Here is a 24,912-nt window from a genome sequence, read left to right as displayed (position 1 = left end):
AGGCAGAGCCCCGGGGGCAGCTGCGAGCCGCCTCCCACCGTGACCCAGAGTTTGCGGCGTGCTCGGCGGCCGGTCCCGAGGCGAGGAGGGCTGAGGGAGCCCCCTGTGCCGCCACCGGGGGGCTCCTGGCGGTGGCTGAGGCGCCTTCCCGGGGGTGAGCCGCGCAGGCCGCGGCCGCCCGGCGCCGAGCTCACGTTTGTTTGCCCAGGCGGGGCGGGGAGCCCCTGCCCTGGGGGCGGTGCTGCCCTGTCCTACCCGGCCCGGCCCGGCCCGCTCCCGGCTTCTCACTGCTGGTACCTGCAGGCGGCTCCGCCCCGGCCCCACAAGGGAGCGCCCGGCGGGGGCAGGAGGCGAGCGGCCGGGGACGGGACTGGACGGGACGGGACGGGGCTGCGGCCGCCTCCCCGCGCAGCCAGCCGGCAGCGGCCATGGCCTTCGGGAAGGCTCCGAAGGATCCTTTCGGCACCGCCGTGGGCAGCCTGATCGGTGAGTAGCGGGGGAGCCGCGTCCCGCCCGGCCGTGAGGGGAGAGCCGGGGGGCGGCCGTGAGGGGGGAGCCGGAGGTTGCCGCTTCTCTCCCGCCTGAACCGGTCCCCCTCGGCCTTTCAGAGCGGGCGACGTTCGGAGCGCTGCAGACGGAGGAGTGGGGGCAGTTCCTGCACATCTGCGATGTGATCAACGCCACGGAGGAGGGGTGAGCCGCCAGGGTCGGGCCCTGGGGGGGGGTACGGGCGCGGTGGGGGCTCCCCAGGGGCTGTCGCCTCCCCTCTGTACTCCTGCGGGAGGCGCGGTGTGCGGCTTTCCACGTTATAGGGACAGTTCCTAGGTCGTGCTGTGCTGCTCGAGGGCAGGACAAAGTCAAGCAGGTGGCGTGTGGTGAGTGTGTGAAGTTGCCCAAAATGAAATAACAGCGGAGAGCAGGGATCTGTGCCTGTCCCGGTGGCCCTTGCTGATTGCCAAGACTCTGAGGGATTAGGTTTGGGGGCTCTGCCCTGTGCAAGCTGTTAGCGTAGGTTTCTCACCTGCGTCTGACGTGTTTCAGGTAACCCGTGCTGCTTGTCAGGCTGAACAGGTCCCCCCCGTGCTCTGCAAAGTCCCAACTGCGAAAAGACCTTGGGCATTTGTTCCCCTGCAACACAGTTTTAAATACTGTGGCCCTTTAACTTCAGCACTGTTCCCCATGGGGCAGTGTTGTGAAGTGGCTGGCGCCTGCCTGCTGAGCTCCCCAGGTTGCGGGGCGCAGGTGGCCCCTTGCACCCGACAGCCAGGTTCTGGTCTGCTTGGTCACTTCCTTGCTGTCACCTGTAAAAGGGGGAGAAGAAAATTAACTCCTGTGTAAGAGCTCCTGCTGCCCCGCATTGCAAGCACTCACTAGCAGGGGCATATTTTAACACTGACTGGAGAGTTTTCTCCAGGGGAAAAATGTATGCCTTGGTTTCTGCACAAGTATCTTCTTTTATACCAAATTTTCCTTCTTTTCATTTTTTTTCATGATTTCATGCTCTCACCTGGGACTCTTAGAACTTGGAGGGTCAGTAGTAACTCCTTTCCAGTCGCTGCCAAGAGCTACAGCACTCTTTGTCCCTCTTTGTTAGTTTTTATGTGGAGTTCCTATGCAACAGAGCTTTTTTTAATAAACTACTTCCTCTTGTGTACAGCTTATGCTTACAGAGGAGTTCCTTCTAGGCAACTACTACTAGTCCCAGTCTGTAACAGGATGTAAGGAACAGCAGAACTGCTGTGTGTAATTAGGCAAATGGTTATTTTAACATAATACCCAGCTCCTGACCAGAGCATTTCCAGATGCTTCAGAGAGGGAGCAAGAAGCAAGAGCGGTGTTGTAGTGTAGCTTTCTGCAAGGGGAAGCTTTCCTCTCCTGCTCCTATCCATCACATGCATTTTGACTTGATACCTGGTATGACAACTCTGTTGCCATAGGATAAAAAACATAAAGAAATCTTTTTTTCACATGAAGTACAACAGGTCTTTCAAACTGAAAAATGCAGTAGTACAAAGTACTCATTTACATTCGATGACTGAAATATTTTCAACAAAGATTTTTTTTTTCTTATTGAAATATTCAATTTATGCATATGGTTTCATCTTAGATTTTAGAGAGATCCTAAAGAGGTTTTAGGACATCTTGTTTTTGTTGATCATTGAGCTGGCCCTAATAGGTGTAATATCTGGGTACACTGTGCATAGCCCATATTAATCAGTCAAAATTATTTCCCACGTGGTAAGCTTGATACCATCTTCCACCCTCTTCCTCCTACATAGATGCTTAAAAGATATGGGGTGTATATATAGAAATGAAAATGACTAGGATGGAGATGCCACTATCTCTTGGGTGGAATGGGTTGTCCGTCTGTACATGGTAATTACTCAGATTAGTTAAAAGCATCCAGCAATTATAAGATTGGAAGTTAGCCAAGACACCCCTACTTCTTACAGCACTCTCAGGAAAATATTTTTGATCGCATCATATATGGAAAAATAGGTACCAGTCAACTCTTGATACGTTTAGCATTTCCTATTCCCTTTCATAACAATGAAAGTTAGGTAAGTAAATCTATTGTACAGCTGTGAAATAGTATAATTTTGGAGAAGACCCTGCAGAGAAGAATCTTTGCACAAGCGCAAGAGTAATGCACAGCCTGCAGTAACAAACCTGATTCAGTGCTTTTTTACTCTAGCTCAGTGCTGAAGTGATTTTGCTGGAATCATTGGGGCAGTTACTCTGTTTTTATGTGGGTGTAAATACAGGGATGAATTTGGTTCCATATCTCAGACCAGCATTTTTAGATCTTGGATGAAGTTATGAAGTAGAAAAAATGTCAATTTTACTGGTAACCTTTTCTATTTAATTTCTTGTCACAGACCTAAAGATGCAGTTAAAGCGTTAAAGAAAAAGCTCGCCAAAAACTGTAACCATAAGGAGATCAGGCTTACCCTGTCTGTAAGTACAGCTATATTAATATTAATTAAACACTAAGAAGGAAAACATTTTAAATGATAAGATGGCATGCAAATTAGCACTGACGTGACTCTACAGGACGTTTTCTGTCTTTGTTGTTTGTGTGTATAGCACTACCAGTGCAGGCCAGATGGTCCTCTAGTGTTCGTTTTTCCTGGATTTATCATTGCTCTTTTTTTTTTTTTTTTTTTTTTAAGTCTGCACTGAATAGGAATAGTTTGGTTTGTATTTACTCCTGTGACTGTCCGTGTGTGAGTGCTCCACCTGTTTGTGAAAGATACCAAACTTGGGATATTACATAAAAGCCACATTTGACTGTTCTATTACTCATCTTGTGGTACTGATCTTGGTTGAACTAAGTATGCTGTGTTGTGTGGTGGAATGTGTGATGCTCATTTTGTAAAAGCAAGTGTTGTTGCATACAGTAAGAAATTTGAATGAAGGGAAAACAATGGTGAGCTAAGAGAGGTAATAAGACACAGGATAAGCCCTGCAAGGTTCAGATGTTATGACTGAGGGTTAGAGTGACCGGCAATATCCTTGCTTGAAATAGATACCCTGGCCTTCAGAATATGACACTGTGTTTCAGCTTTCCCAGAGTTTGGGATTTTGGTCAATTTAAGATTTACTGGAGCACGCTAACACAGTTCTCTGTTCTCCACTGCACTGGTAATGGGGGCAGTAGCAAGAAGTTCCTAACAGTGTCCTAAGTCCAGAAGTCCCTACTTGAGTTGGTTGTGGCTGACAATAGTACAGTTGCGAGAAGAATCGTGCTGGTTTTGTTTTAAGCTACTGTGGATTTGTCTTTCATTGTTTTGTTTAGAAAAAAAAATACATATATATACACACACTATAGATATAGATACACAATTTCCTTTTTTAAAAAGTGTATGAGGGTATAGGAGGCTTGTCTGCATTAAACTGGGTACTATTATTCACAGGTTTGGTATTTGTTGTGCAAAATAGCTATCTGTATCAATACATGCTGAGAAGTAATTAAGGAAGATAAGTGATTGATAGTGTTGAATTTTAGGTCACTTAGCAATTGCCTAAGTGTCACTTGACCAGTTAGAGATGCAGATAAATGTGTTGCACATACCAATGTATACCTTCAGCTCATTCCACTTCCGCACTTATTCCCTGATTTCCTCCTCCCCTGTCTCATGAGTCACCTTTTTGCGTGTTCTATGTGTTTGCATAACAGAAACACTCGGTTTCCGCTGCAGTTGTAATCCCTGTATCAGATCTGCATGCTTTCTCCTACAGTCTTCGTGCACCTTAATCCTCTGAACATCTGATACGGTCAACTGCAGTTTTGATGGTCCAGTGCTTAAGATTTCAGAGTCTTTAGTTGGATATTTACTCAGCAGACATGCTCAAGGTGCTCTTCTCAGAGAAACAACAGAAGGATCATGTGCCAGGTGTATCCAAGGAAAAGCTTTGTTGTATTTACCTGGAAGCTTTTTGTATTTGCTTAGAGGTGGAGTGTGTACCGGGTTTCAGTTGTGCTTCTAGTTCAGCACTTTCTCACGGTCTCTGTACAGTTGCAGGCTCTTTCTCCGTGTCTGTTCTCACCCACTCCCATGTACACACATAGCCATGTCTGCCAGGCAATCACAGGTTTTTGGCCTAGCTTCTGTTCCTTCTCTGTGTGTTCCTTACCAATTTATTTATTTATTTTTAAATAAGTGCCAACCTTTCCTCTAACTCTTTCCCTGCTTTTGTTCTTCTGTAAGACCTTCTGTCCTTGCCTCCTTTCTTTTTTTTTTCTCTTTTTCTACCTGTAGTGCTATCAGTTTAGCACATGTAGAACCTTTCCTTTGATCTCATTGCTAGCTATGTATTACTTTAACTCCTTTGTTCCTAAATCAGTCCTTCTGTGTGCTATTTTTCTGTTCTGCTTTCTTGATTACATGAATTACATTGTTCCTGTTTCTCATTTTGAAATGCTTGGATTGGAACAATAAGTCATTGCAAGCGGAAAAAAACAATTAATTTTCAGTTTCTAAAAATAAAAAACTAAAAAACAACACACAAGACCCTCAACTATTACCTTATAAAAATCCTTCATTTTCTCTCAGATTTCTCCAAAAATGAGATCTCGTTTTTTAAGAGCTGTGCTTTAATTTAATAAAGCTTTGCTTTATTGCTTGTCTTTCCTGCAGTAAATGGTGTATTTCTGCTTTTGAGACTCTGCATCGGATTGTCTTTACTACCTACAGTAGATGGAACTATTAGAAGGAAACAGGTCTAGGAGCCACTTTTGCTTTGAAATGTTCCTTGCTACACATCTGTCTACTCAGCTGTAAAATTTTGGCATTTAGTCTTTCTAATGAAACTGCTTTCTAAAGGGTTTCCTTCCCAGAGAAGGTACATGGAGTGAAATGTGAAAGTCATTGTCTGAAGTAGCATGACTGCATGGGTTAGCCCTGATTCTGTCATCAAGACGTGTTAAATCTCAGCAGTGTCTGCCTCCTCGTGTATCTTAGATGAGTATTTATTTACTTGCAGGAAGAAGGGTGAGTGCCAGCTGTATAATGTGTTGGCTGTGCCTTAACTCCATGTACTCTGATCTAGGGAAGTTACCTGGTGCTTGTGAAGTCACGTGGATCGAGGTGTATGCATGTCAGGCTGTGAAGTTGCGTCGTGCTGTCAGTGATAAAGCCAAGTGATCAGGCTTGGCAGTGCTGATTTCACAATCTGGGAATGAAGAGGATTAGAACTTTTAGGCAGGAATCCAGCAAAATGTGTATGTGTTATCTGACTCCTTATGGTTAATAGGCTTTGGATATGTAAAATCTGTTTACGTAGTGAATGCTGAGACACCTGTTCAGATGTCTCTGTAGATCTCCCTTGATTTTTTTAAAACATTTACTGCAGTGCCCCAGTTCTGAATCTTCTAAGGTCTTAGGAACTGAACATCACATGGGGGAGTCGTTTATTAAATGTGTCCTTCTCTGCACCTGTGTTAACATACATACTTACATCTAAAGCTGTGAGCAGAAATGTAAGATTTTATTGCACTTTATGGTGCATATGGACAAAGAAGAAAATAAAAGATATTGAGTGGGAGCAAAAGTAATCTGTATTTCAATGCATGTTTTTTTTGTTTGCTTGTTTGTTTTAATTCAAGACATTCTGAAAAATCAGTGTTTTGAAATGCAAAAGTATCTTTTAGGAGTTGGCACCTAGAAATAGCGTCTGCTGTTCAAAACCTCTACTGGGTAGGGCATCACTACAAATTTAGTGGAGTATAATCCTGGAGAGGGATTGACAACTTACTGCTCAGAAATATTAAAAGGCAAACTGTTTGTTTGTGTTTCTTGCGTTCACATCAGGTTTAAGAGGTATTTGTTGCAGACTAAATCCATTCACTACAGCTTTTGGGCAACATCTGGCTGCTTCAGATGAGCAATTAGCCCTACTGGATTCTTAGTAAGGCCTGTATTGATAAGGAATATAGTTGACTTTTCTTTTGTTATCCTCCGTAACTTCTCCTATCATGTTTCTGCCATACAGTTTTTAACAGTTTGCCTTTTATTATCTCAGTTTTCTGTGAACCCCAGGGCTTTGCCTGTACAATTCTCCCTCCTTCCTGCTCAGTGCAGCTCTCTTAGCTGGATGTCTGATATCAGCTAGCCTGGAACATAGCAGCTCTGTCAGTTCCAGCAATCATCCAGGGGAAGGTTAATGAGTTGATTCAAGTTAATTTGCCATTTCTGTTATTAGAACATGTTTCTATTGAGATTCCGTTGCGCTATGTGAAGCACTGCTTGATTTGGCCCCCTTGGATCCATTTGTTCCAATGGAACTGCTCGGGAAGGTGCAGTCCTATTTGCAATGATAAATAACCATATTGAAATTCTAATGAAAGGTGTTATTAGTATGAAAGTGGCTTGTTCGTGAATGGTCCAGTTAAAAATAATTAAGTCAAATTCTTCTTTCTCTTACGCCAGCTTAGTTTCACTGTAAGTGGGCTGGACTGGCATAATTGAGTGGAGGATCTAGCCCATTAGCTTCAGTACTTTCATTCAGAGGGTAAATACTCGGTCCCTTATATAAAGAATTAATAATAGGGAGTAGCATGCCGAATTTCCCATGCACTGGGCTGAAAATGTTCTACACAAACCATCTTTGAAGTACTGCACAGGCAAATGACTTGGCTTATTAGCATGTGTTTCATGTACTCTTTCAAATGAAAAATAATGATTTGAGCCAAGATTTTTTGTTAATTATCTCTCAGTTATTTTGCACAGCAGTCTGCCAGTGTCTCTTTGTTCTACTCTCTTTTTATTTCAGCAATATATCTTCTTCTGGTCTTAAGCATCTTCTCCCATAAGTTCCTGATAACGCTGGGAGGAAATCCCGAAGTCCTGAGGCTGGAAAATGAGTTACTAAAATGACTTCAACGTAGCCAAATATAGTCCACCCTGAATAGGAAAGCGTATTTAACATACTTAATCATGATTACAGTAGCATTCTTAAAAATCTATGTATCCTTTTGCAAATACATCCTGTCTATTCTATTGCATGATTCAAGGGAAGTTTTATGACTAAAACCACAACATTTTACAAACTTCTGTGAATTCTGTCCTTTGCTTTCACTTTTCCATTCTCACTCTTAAAGTGGGAGAGAAAATAAAAATCAGGATGATGAGTTAAAAGCACAAGTGATTATTTTTCTTTACGTGAGGTGTCATAGTCCTCTGGTTGGCCTTCAGATTTAAGCCAGGCGAGGTGAGTTCTGTTCCTAATTCTGCACATGATCCTGTTGGCCTCAGTTTCAGAACAAATCTTGTATGGGGCTGATTTCAGGTGGCTGGGACATACTGAAAGCCTTTGATCGCTCTTCTGTAACATGGGAATTGCATCCAGCTACTTCCAGTGTACAAGGGAGAAGTCTTACATCACGGTGACATGCCACTGTACTTGGTAGGGCAGACATGCTGCTTGCAGGGATCCCATTATGAGCATTCCAGGCAGTTTTTAAAGTAGACTCCTTTTGTGAAGATGAAACTGACAATTGGAACAATTCACTTGTTCTGCTTCAAATCAATGTGACCTTTAAAACACATGGAGAAATTGTACTCTGAGTAGTTGAATTTGTTCTTTTCTGTTTTTTCATTAGTCTCTCACTTTAGAGGACAGATTAGAAGAGATGCATTTAGATTCTGAAGAGCTCTCTGGGAGAAGAAAACAAGCTTACTATTAGACTAGGGTACCTGTTTGCTAGGCATTGAATTAATTCTGTTACTGAATCTGTACAAGTCATTTTTTCAGGCCATGGACAGATTTCACACTATTTAAGTACTGCATGTTCAGTAACTGCTGTGACATGCTTCTCTGTTAAAATAGTCTAATTCTGAGTAACCCATTTTATTTCCTATATGCATAGGAATAGCAAGATATATGGTGAACTTAAGTTTCCTTCTAGTAACGTCCTCAGACAAGGTGGTAAGAGGGTTGGCAGTAGTCCGTTCATATCCATTAGTACTTTTTCTTCACAACACCTTGGAACAATTTAAACAAAAATAAACAAAAGCACTCAAGTTTTTCTGTTCATAGCATCTTTGTAACAGAAGTTTTTGTATGCGCAGCTGCTTGATATGTGTGTGCAGAACTGTGGTCCTAGATTCCAGTCTTTAGTTGTGAAGAAAGACTTTTGTAAGGACAAGCTGGTGAAACTACTGAATCCAAGATACAACCTGCCAATTGACATGCAGGAGAGAATCTTGACCTTCATCATGGTAAGTCTAAAGTAAACAGTGATTGTTTTGTCTCTGCTGTATGGTAAAGATTTAATGATACAGCCAACTTCTGTACTGCAGTGTATTCATGGGAACCTCTTCCTAAAGTGGACTTTATTCCTCTGCATCTGCTTCATGTAGGAGTAGCACAGTGTGAAAGACAAAAAGAGAGAACTAGAAAGAGTCCTGGGAAAATGTCAACCTCCACTTTTTATGTTCCCCTCACAGCCTGTGTATGCGTTTCCTCTGGGTGTAAGCAGGGTGACAGCGAACTTCAGAGCTTTGGTGGTGGTCCTCCTGTTTTGAGTGGAGTTAGTTGGATTGGGTGGAAGGAGAAAATGTTCAGTTCATGGAATCACTTGCCTTTAGGACTGTATGTTTTAGAAGGGCTTGTCTGACCCTACTGACCATCCATTTCTGTGACTGTTACTGTTATTTCAAAACCAGACATGGGCTCGAGGGTTCCAAGGAATGGTGGATGTGACCGAAGTAAAAGAAGTTTATCTAGAATTGCTGAAGAAAGGAGTGGAGTTTCCATCTGCTGACACCAGCACAGGGGGACCTAAGGTGGGGATACACAAGGATACTTCATTAAGTTATTGTAAATCAGAAACAGGATGTGTTAATTGTATGAGCTCTTTGGCACAGAAGGTGTGTTTGTTTTTGTTTTTCAAATGCTCCAGGGCAGAGTATGACCAAACTACTTGAACACGTGAGCAGAAATCAGTTTCAATTATAACAGCTAAGATAACAACAAAGAAACTTGGCCTATATACTAGTGTCATTTTATTTCAAGCCACAAATTAGCAAATATGTTCTCAAAACAGAAGTGTGTGTCTCTTAAGGCTTCCAAAGCATTTAAAGAACTGCAATGTTTTCAACTAGAATGATTAAGATTTTCATGAAAGCACATACCATTCAAAATTTGAGCATTGATACAATCATAGAATGATTTGGGTTGGGAAGAAACTTAATGTTCACATGGTTCCATCCCCTCTGCCACCAGTGGAGACACCTTCCACTAGATCATGTTGCCCAGGGTTTCATCCAGTCAGCCCTGAACACCTCCAGGGAAGGAGTGTCCACAGCCTCTCTGGGCAAGCTGGTCCAGTGCCTCACCACCCTCATAGTGAAGAATTTCTTCCTAATATCTAATCTAAATCTATTCTTTTTTTGAGTTTAAAGCCATTACACTTTGTCCTGTCACTACACACCCTGGTGAAGGGTCTCTCCCCCTCTTTCTTGTAGGCCCCCCTTTATTTATTGTAAAGCTGATATAAGGCCTCATTGGAACATTATCTGTGTTTAATTTTTAAACCGAGAGTGGTGTAAATCTGTAAGACATCTCTCCATTTGTTTGCACATCTTATACACAATAATATTTGACCTTGTGGCTAATCTTTACCTTTGTTATTTAAGCATATATCATAGATACCATTGTGTAGTGTCTAGGATAAATTAAATGTAAATATGTTCTGAGTGTTGAACAGTGGCTAAAAATACAGTACATGCTTTACAACAATTCTCTTCAGAATTTGTTTTCTAGTAGAAGAGTTTTCACAAGACTTGGGAAAGTGTGAAAGCATTCACCATTGGGTAGAACCTTGCACTTATAGAATTAGTTGTCTGTAATCAGTATAGACAGGAATGACTCAATTACCATGAGTTTGATTTGATGACTGAATAGTGAAGTGTGCAAAAGCTTGGGTATTTATGGCTGTTTGAACAAGCTGTGTTGTGAACATTTGAAAGAAAGTGCTTTCACTGGACAATAAATCTTTCCCCACTGACTGCAGTAGAGACAATTCTGTGTACCACATATATCTGTCCATTAAAGTCAGTCACAAACCTTCCGTTGATCTAGGCAGCAGCAGACCTGAATGCAATTTTTAGTTCAGTCTCTAAGAAATGAAGGATGTGACCTATGCAGTTTTGTGCAGGGTCTTTTTTACTGCAGTCAGTTCAACTGTAATACGAATGGAAACACCCCAACCTTGTCTCTGCTTCCAGGCGTGAATGTATTCTAAACTAGTCTTTGCTGTAAAATTGCAGTGGCACTTTAGGAAGGACTCTCCCTGTTCTCCCTGGCTTCAGAGGTCAAGGAGACAGCCTGTTCTTAGCCATTCCCATTTTATCTGTGATGGGATTTGCTAGCAAACCCATTTAAAAGATACTTGAATTCCAAGCCTGATTTCATTACAAAGTAGCTATTAGATTTATTCTTATAAATAGACCTTGCTCAACAAATTCCCTGGGAGCATTGATTATGCGAAAGCTAATGCCCAGTGTCTAGTCTGACAGAGACGTTTTGTAGCACTCTCATCTGGATGTCAGTTCCAATTCTCCTGTTAAACTCAAGCTCTGCTCTTTTGTCTTTTAACAGTCTTCATCTCAGCATCCTACAAAGTCATCACCATCTTCTGCTAATCCCACCAAACGGACCTTATTGCCTCTTCCCACGGGCCCAACGTTACTGTTGACTGCTGAGCAGGTACATTACTACAGGTTTGGAGGGGAGGGGGAGTTTCTGCTTAAAATGTGCTGGTGAAATTCTCCTGAAAATGCTTTACGTGGTGGTTTGCCAAAGCAAAGCACGCAGAAATCACTTGGATAAATGCCAGGTTGTACCCAGCCAAAAAGTGGAATCATTTGCTTGAGCATGAGAATTTCTCACGATCTCTTATGATGTTGTTATGCAAATCAATAAAAGTTACTTCTAAGATAAGAGAGAAAGCCAAACTTACTTTTGCATAAGACTAGTGTCTTATGCAAATAAGGGATTATTCTTAGAAAGAAAAGGACAGTTCATTTCTGTTCCTGCTTGGCCTGTAGCTAACTAAAAAGAGTAACAGTCTTCTCAATAGTGAGAGGCACTAAACGTGCAGAAAACAAGTAGTGTTATCAGATTTAGATCTTAGTGTGATTGGACATAGAAAAGCTGAGATAATTCATATTTTCAAGGGATGTCACTGGAGTAAAATAATGCTAATTAGCTATTTTATACCTAATGGGGAAGAAAGTACATATTAGAGGTAAGAATTATTCTGCTCACTCTGTTCACCTGCACAATATTCTGTCATGTTGAACTGAACAGATTGGGAAACTGTACAGTGAACTGGATATGGCAAAAATGAATGTGAGAGTCATGTCATCAATATTAAAAGAAAATGTTCCTGGCTCTGAAAATCCGGATGATATGAATCTTTTACAGGTATGCACTAACTCTGTCATAGGAACTCTTTGTTTGGTCAAAGCTGATTTTAGAATATGTTGTACCCTTTCTCATAACATCTGGATTCAAACTGCAAAATGGAGACCAAACTCAGGTTTCAATCTCTGATTTCGCTCAGCTTTCTCTCGTCTCCTTCACCTTCCTCTGACATCTAGATAGTCGTGACAGGACAAAACAGTTTGCAATATAAATTCAAGCTCTAGGGAATTCCAAGGGCAAAGGAATTTCATAATGGAGCGTTCTCTGTTAGGGCTGTTTGACAGAACATGCTTGAGAACATTCCAGGTGAACGCAGCTGCCTTCTGGGAAAACAGGTGATGACACAATCTCTCATCCATCCTGGAGTTTGCAGGGCTCTCTTTATTATTACCAGTACCTTAAAGGCAAACTGAAGGGCAGTGAAGAATACGAAGCCTTGGTTTTGTGTGCATGACCTCAAAGATTGGGAGCTTGCTGTGCAATAGGTGAAGCCACGTGCTGTTTAAGTGTAGCCTGAAGGAAGCGTATTGCAATAGTCATTTAGATTTGATAGCGAATATACATACGTTCTATTTGCTCAGGCTTTTTTCTGTTTTAGAGATTAAAAATGTAGTATTACTTTAGTATTTCAGTAGTGATTTGTCTTAAATGGACTTTTTGCTGTTTCATATTTTCTGCAAGAATTCAAAAAGCTTTTATCACACCTTTCTGTTTCTAAACTTACCCCCAAACTTCTGTGCAAAGGAAACATTTTTGGTAATTTGTCAACATCAAATGCATTGAAGAACTGATGTAATTTTTACAAGCCTTTGGTGTGGTTGTCATGCCCCGTGAAGAATTATTCCTTCACAAGGAACTTTTTATTGGGTACTATTGGTTTGCCTTCAGGGTTGTGCTGTTCAGCTGTGTCCTTTTATGGATGGGTTCTCACTGAGATACGGAGAGCAGTAGTTGACCCTGTGTCTCATCGTCAGTGACAGGCAGCACTGCTGGCCTGGGGGAACCAGATAGGAGACAATCCATCTCTCAGCTGTTTCTGCTCCCCTGGAAATTCCTGACATCACCACCACTGTCTCTTTTGCAGAGCTCTGTGGAGCTGCTGGTCCAAGGAGGTAGAGGTGAAACAGAAAAAGTGTTGTTTCCTGGCTCCTACAGCATGGCCCTTCTGTGTGTGGGTACGCGTATTAGGTTGCCCACAGCAAGGCAGTGGATTCTTATTGGCACTCCCAGTAATAAAATTGTTGGCAAAAGGTTGAGGACAGGGTGTGGAGTTCCCATTTGTGGGGGAGTGCCTAAAAACTCATTCCTTCTATGTTAGTTTCACTGTTCTTTTTCTCTATGCACTGAGTGGTACAGAACAGCAAGCATGGCTAGCCTGTTTCTTTAACTATGTTTAAAGTGCCCGTTTGTTTGTGGCTCTACCTGGATTGCTTGGATTAGGCTTTTGTTGTTGGAGAACAAAGTCCTTTATTACAAGAGCTGCTTGTTTAGGCTTTGAGTGAGTTGGAGATGAATATCAGTCCTACTGAGTATCCAGGGTTTCTTAATGAAAAGTTTAACAGGGGAAACTTTATCAGTGCAGCATACTTTCAGTTCTGTAGCTTTGTTAGTGACTAGCTCCTCCCTTTCTCCACCCTGTTCTACACAAGGCTTAAGATAGCAGATTTCTCTTAAAATACTGTGCTTACCAGTAAGAAAAGTTCAAGAGCAGCTGAAAGCCAGTATCAACCAAAAGAAGTAACAAACACTTGTACTGGATAGGGAATAGACATACTTGATGGACATGCAGGAATTTAGGTCCAGATCATCAGCTGGTAAGCATTAGCACAAATTTGTTGGAATCACTGATTTTATATCAGCTGGTAGTCCATTGTTGTAACACTCCAGTTTTCAGAACATTAGAGTACATGTTTCATGGTGAGTAGGAGCAAAGCCTAGCAAATTCATGCTTGAAATGAGCATCTCAATTTACTACTTATTGCATATTGATTTTTTTCAAAGGAACCTGTCTGCCTGTATAATAGATCCATAAGAAATACACATTTTGGAATGGGGTTAATGTAATAAGGTGTGGAGTTGAAGAGGTTTAAAATTTAATTACGTGCATTAAACTGAATACATTTTTGTGTGTTTTATCCTGGGCTGTGAAAATATAATACCAGGAGATATAGTACTGTGTAATCCTTACACAGATTTGGCTAAGGGGCATAAAATATCCGTTTACACAAGTTCCATGTAGATTTTTTTGTGTATATGTTTTCTGAGAAAAATCAGATCAGTTTGAAAATAATGGCAGAGCACTTTTTGAACAGCTGTGTGCAAACAGAGTAAGTCCTGTCCCCCCCCTTTTTTTATTTTTTCCTTAAGCAGAGCCAGGCAGCATTTGCAAAATCTGCTGTGGAAAAAAGATTTTGGATGAGATAAAGCTCTTGATGCTAAAGAATGTGTTCCTTTGAACATGCAAAATCTGCAGGGGGGAGGAATGTAAATAAACTAACTTCCATTTCAATTGGCGATAATGCAAAAATCTACTCAGTAAATCCTCATACATCTCCTGTCAGGTGATTCTGCTAGGTTTGTGTAGCTTTCTCAAAAAGTGCATGAATTAAGTGCATCCAAACCTCCCCACTCAGAGGAAGAGGCACAGACTTGTGTCACAGAGCACTTTTGTCCTGTACACTACTATTGTCTTTTCTTCAAGCAGATGTTGAACCAGGATCACGTTTGTTACAGCCATGTGAAGTGTCCTACTGTGTTTTATCAGCTTCAATCAGACTCAAATCAAACGTGCTCTGCATCACCCAGAGGGGTCTTCATTATTTTGCAATTTGAAATTTAGACTTCAGAGACAGATGGATCTTCAGAAATGAAGGTCGTGGGTAGGGGCTCCACAGGGGTAGGAGTGCTGGCAGTGATGGTAGGAGTTGTCAGCCTGGCTTTGCAGAGATCAAAGACATGAAAATTACGCTATTTGCAACTCTTGGTATGTGTGTGGTTTGTATAAATGAAGGGATGTTACCTGTGAGTCTGCAGTACTCGACTGTCTTATCATTCTTCTCTAGAACTGACAAATTAGGAGACCACAGTTGTGATTTATTTTTTTTCTTCCCCTCCCTCGGGCAGAAACTGTATAAGACCTGTCGGGTGATGCAGGAGAGAATCATGGAATTGTTGGTTACAGTGGAAAATGAAGATGTGATAGTTGAGTTAATACAAGTAAATGAAGATCTGAATAATGTTCTTCTGGGACACGAAAGGTAAGTACAGGGTCTCTCTTCTCACATTTGGTGTCCTAACTGGATAAGCACGCTTAATGGATACAGGTGATCTATGTGACTAATGCTGAACCTTTACAAGGAGACGTTTCTTTCCTTAAATCCAGAAAAGAAAGTTGACAACAAAAGGAGAAAATTGTTTATTTGCCTTCCCCTAAGCACTTCAGAAGCAGTTAATAAGCTAGTTAGAAAACTATTAGAATGTGGTGAAACAAGTTAACAGCATAGACAGGAAATTAGGTGGAGGCACACAAACAGAAATAATTTTAGAATTTGATGCTCCTTTCTGGTTGAGCACAGTGAATTTGCCATCAGTTTGCTACAAACCCTTTGGTCCTGGTGATGGTCCTTATTTTTGCTACATGTATACACTTCCAGGAAAGAATATTTGCTGTCCTTTCTGAATAACTTGGACAGCTTTACTGCAGAAATCAGCCATGGAACAGCATTCAGTTTTATTGCATGCTTAAGAGAGTCACTTGCTTTTCTCAACTGAATTGAAACAAGCTGTTCTACCTGCCTTACAGCAGAAAATGTTTTCTTTCACGCATGGAAGCACTGCAATACTTCTGTTGACATCCTTTGTATTTGCCTGTTATATCAGTGGTAGCATGAATAGATGCTAGCAAAAAAGAAATCAAATTTAAACTCAAAATTTCAGTATTATCCCCCAAAGTATCACAGTGAATATACTCGTGGAGTGCATTCTGGTTTAATAGGAACTAGCCTTCCATGTTAAGTAGTTTATGTCCTCCTTGGCTAGGAAATATTCTAGAAATACTTTTGTAACAAGGACAATGGTTCCAGGAACAAATTATAATTTGCTTTATGCATGTGAAAAACAGGATCTTCTAGGGAGACCTGAAGAGTTCACATACAGGGTTTGGGTGAATTTAAGTCCATTACATATTCCTCTATCCCTTACTTCTTATGTCAGTCAATAGATAGGCATTAAGGAGACAAATTTTTCAGGTAGCAGTCCTTGTACAGAATGCTATAAACTTCTGACAGGTGTTAGAGGTAAACTGATTTCCCTTTACTTTGTTCTAAAACCTGGACGTATGAGAGAAATGTGTTAGAGGGTATTCATATAGTGCAGGATAGAGGAAAGAAAGGGCATTCCTAACAGATACTTACCTTACCTGTAGTTTTTAAAGCAATGATTTTCTAAGACCCTTGTTTAAGTCACGCAACACAAAGCAAGAGTCAGGAGTTTAACATGCTTCGCTTCAAAAAGTGCTTCCAAGGTAACAACTAGCTACACTGCTGCCATTGAAATCCTTTCCCCTTCTGAGCAGACAGTGAAATTCCACATCTTTATTCTTGTTCTTCAGTGTAAATGAAGAATGCTGGGCTCAGTTGTGCTCCTAGTGTCATTCCACAGGGAGAAATTGCATGCTCTAAGATCTATTTTAATTGAAGTAAGCATTTTAAATATTGCAGTATGTGTTCAGAGTTGGGATGATTCCTTTGAGATGCATAGATGAGATACTATGAACAAAAAAAAATGTAGTAACTTTTTGGTATCAGGCTTCATCTTGAAGGTCAGAGGGCTGTCAGGAAAAAAAAAAAAAGCATTTTGTAAAAATGTTGGTGTGGCCACTTGACGGTTGTGGTTATGACTATGCTATAAGGAGCTGAGCTAATAATGTACACTTCGTAAGCCTATGACCCTTCTGCCAGCACAAGAAAGCCTGGACCTTCAGAGTATTATCACTACCTTTAGTATTCAATTTATTACTCATACATAACTTTTCTCTGGAAGACTGCTGACATTCAGATGTCTTAACGATTAAACACAATAGATGTGGAGAGCTTCATCAGCTTTCCTTTTTAAACCTCTTCTGACTGCTACACTGAAAACCTACTTATTCCTCTAAGTGTCGTGGCACAAACTTTGGGCCTAATCTTGACATCATTTAGTTTTCACTTATTCTTGTGTCTCCAGCAGTGTCATCACATCTTGCACTAACTCTTGAAAGAATTCTGTCTTCACTTCTTGCTTTACAAAGTGTTTAATTTTAGTAAAGCAAAAATAGAATTCTGTTGAGCATCTGTAAATCCATGTGAGTCAGGAGTGGGGTTATATTTTTAAGATTGAAGAATGCTAGAAATGCCAAGAACTTCTTGAATTATGAATAATTCAAAAAATTCCTTTTAGAAGACACCAGGTGATTGAAGGAGCAATTATAGGCCATTGTGAAACTGGACAGAACACTTCTGCATTTTAGTACTGTGATGTTAGGGGTTGTATGTAGCAAGTCTTTGTGAGTGCAGATGCATTTGCACTTTACAGTTGTTTACGCATTAAAATTTCATTAATGTTTGTTGTGAAAGATTTGTTTTTGGATCTCCCTCTGACCAATGAGATGTGTAAAGGACAATCTGATTTTAACTAGTTGCTTCTGTTTCATACTGTGTGCATTGTTTGAAGACAAGTCATGCTGCATTCTCTGTTTCTGATTGTTAGTGCAGAGTCCAAATTAAGTAAGGAGCAGTCACCATTGTGCAATAAACTGGCCTCATATATATGTAACAATAACTCCCTCTAGTGGCCTTAGCAACTTTTAATTACTTAGTGTATTTCAGATAAATAGTTGTTCTGCAGTTTGTTTGTTTTTTTCTTCTGTTCCTCCCTACATATATATTATCTTTGTGGGACTCACCAGTATGGTAACCCTGAATACCAGGCGCAGCTGTGCGGACAGACTTCATGTCCATGCCCCCCTAAGGATCCAAGACCCTTGCTTCTCTAGCAGATGGGCTGTACAGGTGCTGAGTATCACCTGACTGGGCCTCAGTCATCACCTTCTTGGGACACAGTTGGTCAGAGGGAGCTAGATTTGGCACAGTGCATGTTCACCATCAGTTGTCTGGTATGAACAGAGGCAAACTTTGTCAGCTGTGCCTTGGTTTGTTTTGGAAGAAACAGATGGCTGTCTCCAAAAGTGAGCCCAAGGACAAGCTAACTTGGTAGTGTAGATCATTAGAGGACCACAGCCCTGGAGTAAAATGAATCAGATTTTCAGCACAGCAGTGCCCCAGAGAAAAACACCTGTAGTGCTTGTCTGGAGTCTATCTGCAGTCCTTTGATAATCAGACTTTGGTTGCAACTGCCAGCTTCTTACGTAGCACATTTCTGTAATTTCAGAACAAACCTCTAGCTTTGTAATTTTAACAGGTTCTCTCGAAACAGAGTTCGTTTCTTGGAGAATCAGAGAATACAGCGTGAACGTGAAGAGGTGAGTAACAATAAGTGAAGTTGTGAGCTGCGGGACTATAAACTTTCCTATTTCTGTTCAGTGTGAAAAATCTTTCAAGTATAAGCAACATTTTATTCTCTAATTGAGAGGTATAGCCTGCTGTCTTCAGCAGGATGATACTGCTCTTACTGATTTTCAGAAGTCTCACTTGCAGAATTCCATGTAAATTTTGTAACTAAAGTAACAAACAATGTCAAATCTCAGATGGAAGCTTAATGGAGAAAAATGAGGCAAAGAGAAAGAGAGAGATATTCAAATTCCATTTTATTACCTTTATAGCTAAGCACAATTAGTTATCTGCCTTATATGAAGTGGGGAACTATGTTTTATTTCACTTTTTTGCTGTAAGTATTTACATACCAAAATACTACTAAACTATCAGAATTCACTGTTACTGATGTTTTTTTTCTCTCTGTGAAGTTGAAGCCTTTTGAGTTGTGAATAATGGCTCGTAGCAAATCTGACTGTCCTTTATCAATTGATCATTATGGTTGTTAATTATATTGCCCAAAGTAGTTTTGCATGTTTCAGCTTCTCGTAAGACATAATTGAACAGTCATCTAGGGCTCAGAAGGAAAATGACAGCATTGTAAATGCTGAAATACAGCTGATAATTATTAAAGAAAGGCAGAAGACAATCTTTTTTCCCTTGAAAAACTGCTGTTACTACATCCTGGTTATGTAGGTAGATGTTTTTACTTGATGAATGGACTGTTGGATTAGTTAGTAGTCCTAATGGTGCAGTCTGTGTATTTTAATATTAATTCAGGCATCTCCAAGTTTAAAATGCTTTTTTTTAACTGGTGTGACCAAACCCATATGATTCAAGCATGTGGTTTTTATTAAAATCTTTGGCTGTGCTTTTAATTCTCTCACATTCACATGAGAAACAAGGGAAACCTTTTTTCTGTGCTCTGGGAAATTCTGTGATTTCAAGCTCTTCCAATCTGAAACAGGACTGAAAAAAAAAAATCCATTTCTTAAGTATTTACCAAATCACAATAACACACATAAGTAATATGAATATAATTCTACAGGATTAAGTAGACTTACATCTGAACAACCTTATACTTTGGAACTGAGTCAGTCCCATATCCGACTACTGAATTTTCTTAAATTTTTGAAATGGCAACCTTGCTGAAGCTCATGTTTTCTAGAAAGTTTTTCTGTTTCATTAGTTATCACTTCCACACACACATAAAATTAAATTGCTTATTTAAAACTATACATGTTCCTTTAAAAAAATAATAATGTGTCCCTTTTTAAATGTTAAGCTGTACAGGAAACAGCCATCTGCTCCCTCAAGTGATCTACTTGACCTCTCTACAGATCTTCCATGTCCAGTGTCAACAGTGCTGGGAACTGACTCTGCAGCCTCTCAGTCTTCAGGCCTCAGTAAGTGATGAATGCATATTTCCCTTGCCCGCTGATTTCCTAAAGTAAACCAACACAAGCTTAGTGGAGGGATCAAGACTTTCCTTGTAAGAGAGTAAACTAAGATACTCCTTAATTTAAAGAAACATGAAGATTGATGTGCATATATATATTAAAAAAAATAGTGTAAGGTTCCTTGTAACTAGTTTACAGTGGAAGCAATAATCTTTCTCCCACATTTCTTAAATTTGAAAAAAAAAAAAAAAAAAAGTTTTCTGTACAATAAAGCTCTTGAAACAGTATGGTAGTTGCTTGTTCTGTAGTCTTGGAAGAAAGAAACGGAGATATGCTTTGCTTGTACTCCCTTGATTTCTTAATTTTTTTCAAGGAGGCACTTGATGTTAACAGCAGTTCACTTCAAGAAACATATTTACCTCATCTAACTTTAGGCTTCTTTCATAGTGAAAGGAGCGATTAAAGCTCCGAACTTTGGTACCCTGAATTACTGATTTCAAAAGTCTTTGTCTATCCACTCTTTAGGGGTATCCATACACCTAAGTTAAAGGTGTGAATATGTTCCAAAAAATAAATGCGTATAATTCTATTTTAGTTTTTAGAAATAGTGAAAGGAGTTTAAATTGGTATATACCATATATAGCACTACTGATGTTCTGACGATGAACAAGAAAATAAATATATTACAACTAATATATTATCAGAGTTGTTATAATTTTGTCTTTCATGCAGTAAACAGAATTCATTTCATATTCTTGATATACCTTCCAAACAAAACTTAATTCCTTCAATGATCATAGTGCAAGTAATGGAACACTTGATTAATAATGTTTAAACAGTCATTAAGTACTGCTTTGAATTTCAGATTGCATATCTGCACACCCTGAAGATGCAAGAAAACACCATCCGTCAATTTATCCACAGCTAGATTTAGCAACTACTACAAAAGCTCAGCAATTCCCGTGAGTAATCTCTTATCAAGAAATGGTAGCAGGTAAAAAATAATCGGAGCTATTAGCCCTCTGTAATTGATACAAAATTTTCATAGTAAGTTCTGAGAACAGAGCTATTTAATGTTTCTTCTACACGTTAGTCAAGTAAAACAAGTGAAAACTACCTGTATGCTAAATATACAACACCTGCAGCACTTTTTAAATACTGACAAACATAACCTAAATTCAACATATTTGGGATATATACAACTTTCTGCTTGAGTCTTACCAGTGCTGTGGTTAAAGGGAGAAATAGATGAATGGTGTGAGTCAAGAAGAATGGTTTAAGATAGGAAAAAGAATCTTTGTGGTTTCCCACCTATTAGGTAAATGGGACACTGGCCCACTTGCTCTTGCATAGTTGTGACATATGGTGAAGACAAACCAGCTAAAAATAATAATGCAGTTATTGTGATATGTAGTTTTAATACGTTGAAAGTAACTGAGGAACTATTGCTCTCTCCTAGATTTACAACTGAAGCACAAAACAATAGTGGAATCACCCCAGATGGACATATATACAGCAATGTGAGTAACGCTCATGTTTGGAATAATCTGTCCTTGCTGGCAACTGTCATAAGGAGAACTGTTTGGATTTACCCTGACTGCTGTCCAAATGCGATTTAAAGATCTGCTCTGCGGCGCTTCTCCAGACATCAGGGAATGCTCTGTATTTGCTGACCAGGCCAACTTTCCTGTGGTGATACCACAGGTGCCAATGTGGAAGCGTATTTTTTAGGTCTAGCAGAATCTCAATGGAGTTTGCAAAAAGTTGCTGTGTTGTTTGTGTTTAATCTGTTACTGTGTGAAGCAAGCTGCGATCTCTTCCTGTTGCCATTATATTACTGTGGTGCATTTCATATCTCAAATAAGCACCTCTAAAATAAATAAATTAAAATTCAAATACAGCATAGGACAAATGCATATGCTGCAGACAAAAAAGCCATGACAGAAGGAATACAAAGAATATGAACGGGTTTCAAGGTATTGTTTTGAATTTGTGGTAGGCAGTATGAAATAGAAAAGCAGCCCCACAAACACATACTCATACTCCTTATTTTAAACTGCAAGTAAAATGAGACAGCTGTACTGCCACCTGTGTGTAGTGTAACAAATTACACAGAAGTAAATTATACAAATGTGCTATATATAACCCTAAAAGATGTTTTGAACTTCATTGTGTGGGGAAGGGAGGTTAATTAGATTTATAACTCTTGACCTATTTTTGGAATTTACTTGATATAGTCTGAGAGTCTAAAGATCAGTCAGCACTTACGCAAGTTAAGTCAAACAGGTTCTCCTAGATCAATCTGTTTATGTACTGTTTTGCTCGATTTCCTCAGCTGGCAACTCTTTTAAGCCCAGTGCCTCTGAATCCAGTAAATCTGCAGACTGGACATACTACATCATTAAATGGATTGTCACCAGCAGGTAATAAATACTGCAGACTTCTTAATTTTCACAGAAATCTATTTATAATTTATTTTTGTTAGCACTTAAGTGCTTTATATAGTGCCTGTTAAAGACTAGGAACAGCAACAAACACTGACAAAAATCTTACATAGCTCGTGGCTTCTCTGCCCATTTAAAGCAACTAGATAAATGGGAGAAAATCTGCTAGTTTCAGAAAGATATAAAAAAAACATGCAATAAGTGTTCTTTCAGTTACATTTCAATCTGTATTTAACTGTCTTTACCCTTCAGCCACATCAAAGAACAAGTCACAGTCACCTCATTACTACGAGATAATGGAATTTGATCCTTTGGCTCCCACAGAGTAAGTAGCTTTTAAAATAGATAATTTTCAGTTCTTTTAGGTGCCAAACAAGAATTCTGAGATGTCTTTTTCTTCTGAGAGAAGACCACACTATTCAGAGCAAGTTTGCTGACCAACTGGATTGCTAATATAAATTGGAGATCTTTAAAGGTCACTTCCAATCCAAACCATATTATGATTCTATGAGCCAACCTAATTTCTGTTCAAGATGATCTTGTTTTGTTTTTTTTTAAAAAAATGTTCTGCTGAATCTCAAGGAAGTTCTCTATTTAAAATACAAGCTACCAATGGGAATGGATTTGAGGAATCTCCAAAGGACCAAATAGGCAGAAAACTAGTAAGAAACTTACATTGTCATTTTTAACAGTAAACAGAAAAAAAAAATGGAATCATCTGCATAAAACTTACTTTGAGAAACCATCAAATTCTGAGGTAGAAAAATCTCAGCAAGGCTTTTTTTTTTTTTTTTTTTTTTTTTTTTAAGTAGTGTAATAATTACATGTCTCACATGTCTCACGGCATGCAGGCCATTTGTATTTTGCAGTCACGTTTCCAAGTTCATTTAATCAAAACTGATGATGGCCAGAGATTCCTCCTTAAACGTATAGTCACAAACACACCATAGGACTAGTTCTTGCTTCTGTAGAAAGCCAGGCAACCTGCTACTCATGTTACTTTAGTAGGTAAACAACTTAAAACTCTTGGCAGTTCCTTATTGGGCAGGGTTTCATTGGTGCATTTTGTCTAAATAAAACTGTGATGTAGGAGTTGCCCTGTTCTTCTTCTTTCAGAGCTATTTATGAAGAAATTGATGTCACTGTGCTGAAGCCAGAAGTTAAAAAGGATACAGAATGCTGAAGAGGGAGGTGAAGTCTTTTACTGAGCACACAAGTTCACAAGTTACTCTCTGATGCTGGTCCTGGGCACTGCTTCCTATCATAAAATTGTATAATATCCTGAGTTGGAAGGGACCCACAAGGAACCACGGAACCTTTTTTTTTTTTTTTTTTTTTTTTTGGATTTTTACACACTGAACAATAGGTATTGGAACAGTAAGTTATGTGAAAGAGTTACTTGGATCTACATCTTGAGAATTTGTCTTAAATGTTTGTGTATTCTTCAAGGTAACTTACATTATTTATATTTTTATTTCTCTAAGTTTTGGAGCCTCTAAAATACATTTTTCAAAGTCACTTGCATATGAAGTAACTAACACTTGACATCTGGTAAAAGTAAACTAAATGGACTCACAGCTGTAGAAAAAAGCTTTTCTTCTGAGATAGCTGTTCCTTTGGACTGCTCATCCCTCCGTATGGAGGAAACAGAACGTCATATTTAAAGAAACTGCGTAATCCAATTTCTATTTTGGCCTATGTTAATCTCCCTAGAAATTTGTAAAGGTTTTTTGATATGTAGGACTGTTGGAAAATTGGGCCTCTTGACAGATAACTCAAGTACAGTGGTTACTTTCTTATATTCATATTCTGAATACAGGTTTTGTTTTCTTTGTAAAACCCTGATAAATAATAGGATTTTTGTTTAAATAAGAACCTGTGCTGGGATGTAAGGTGCTGTCATCCATGATTAGCAGAACAGAAAAAAAGCTGCTTGTTGCTACGTTGTTGTTACTTTTATTTACTTCGTAAATATTGGAAGGGGATCAGTCATTTCTTCCAACATTCCTGCCCTGCAGAGATTATTTTCTGGTGAAGGAAAAATAATCATCTACAATGCAGATGAGCATTAGTTATCCATTTATTTTAATCAAATTGTTTAAACCTGTTAATGACAGTTTTATCTTTCAATAAATGAAGTGCCTTGTCTATTTTAATGCTGAATGTTAAATCTGCACTTTAATAGATAGAGTTCTCTTAACTTATAATTGATACGAATCTTGAGAACTTGGTTCATGTTCACAGCTGATAAGCAAACTGGCTGCTTTTAAGTACTGTTTTAAATGTTCATTGTTAACTGTTAAGTGTAACAAGTTCTCAGTCTTGTACAATTTTCATAGTGTACAATTCCCAATAAAAGCAAATGCTTACTGAGTGCTTAGCCCCCAATACTTACGAGTTTTTACCAGCTGACACGCATATTCAAATGCGGACCATTTTAGAAGTATTTGAGAGTAAATCCATGGTGTTTCAATTATCCAGTTAGCAGTTTTGCAGCTAGCTGGACCAATAGAACACCATGAGGAAGTAAAGGTGGTTTTTTTGTAAGCAGAGGTGAAAAGGTAAGCCTCTTTACCATTATTTCTCATTCATTATTTGCAATGGTCT

The 24,912-nt window shown here is 39.5% G+C and overlaps 1 protein-coding gene across 1 annotated transcript; it reads left to right on the top strand.

Moving 5' to 3' along the window:
• The first annotated feature begins 428 nt into the window (after positions 1 to 428).
• TOM1L1 (target of myb1 like 1 membrane trafficking protein) lies at positions 429 to 23,615 on the top strand. The gene is made up of 15 exons (XM_032199703.1): positions 429 to 486; positions 609 to 693; positions 2,880 to 2,958; positions 8,574 to 8,723; positions 9,171 to 9,290; positions 11,107 to 11,214; positions 11,818 to 11,934; positions 15,058 to 15,191; positions 18,391 to 18,451; positions 19,747 to 19,867; positions 20,727 to 20,823; positions 21,321 to 21,381; positions 22,197 to 22,284; positions 22,558 to 22,630; positions 23,422 to 23,615. Exons 1-15 carry the CDS (start codon positions 429 to 431, stop codon positions 23,486 to 23,488), a joined length of 1,419 nt encoding a protein of 472 aa, XP_032055594.1. The 3' UTR covers positions 23,489 to 23,615.
• Positions 23,616 to 24,912: the final 1,297 nt, after the last annotated feature.

The sequence above is a fragment of the Aythya fuligula genome, chromosome 18 (genome assembly GCF_009819795.1).
Source record: "Aythya fuligula isolate bAytFul2 chromosome 18, bAytFul2.pri, whole genome shotgun sequence".
Taxonomy (NCBI): Eukaryota; Metazoa; Chordata; class Aves; order Anseriformes; family Anatidae; genus Aythya; species Aythya fuligula.
Note: the sequence above shows the minus strand (reverse complement) of the source record. Positions and strands in the feature narration are given on the sequence as shown.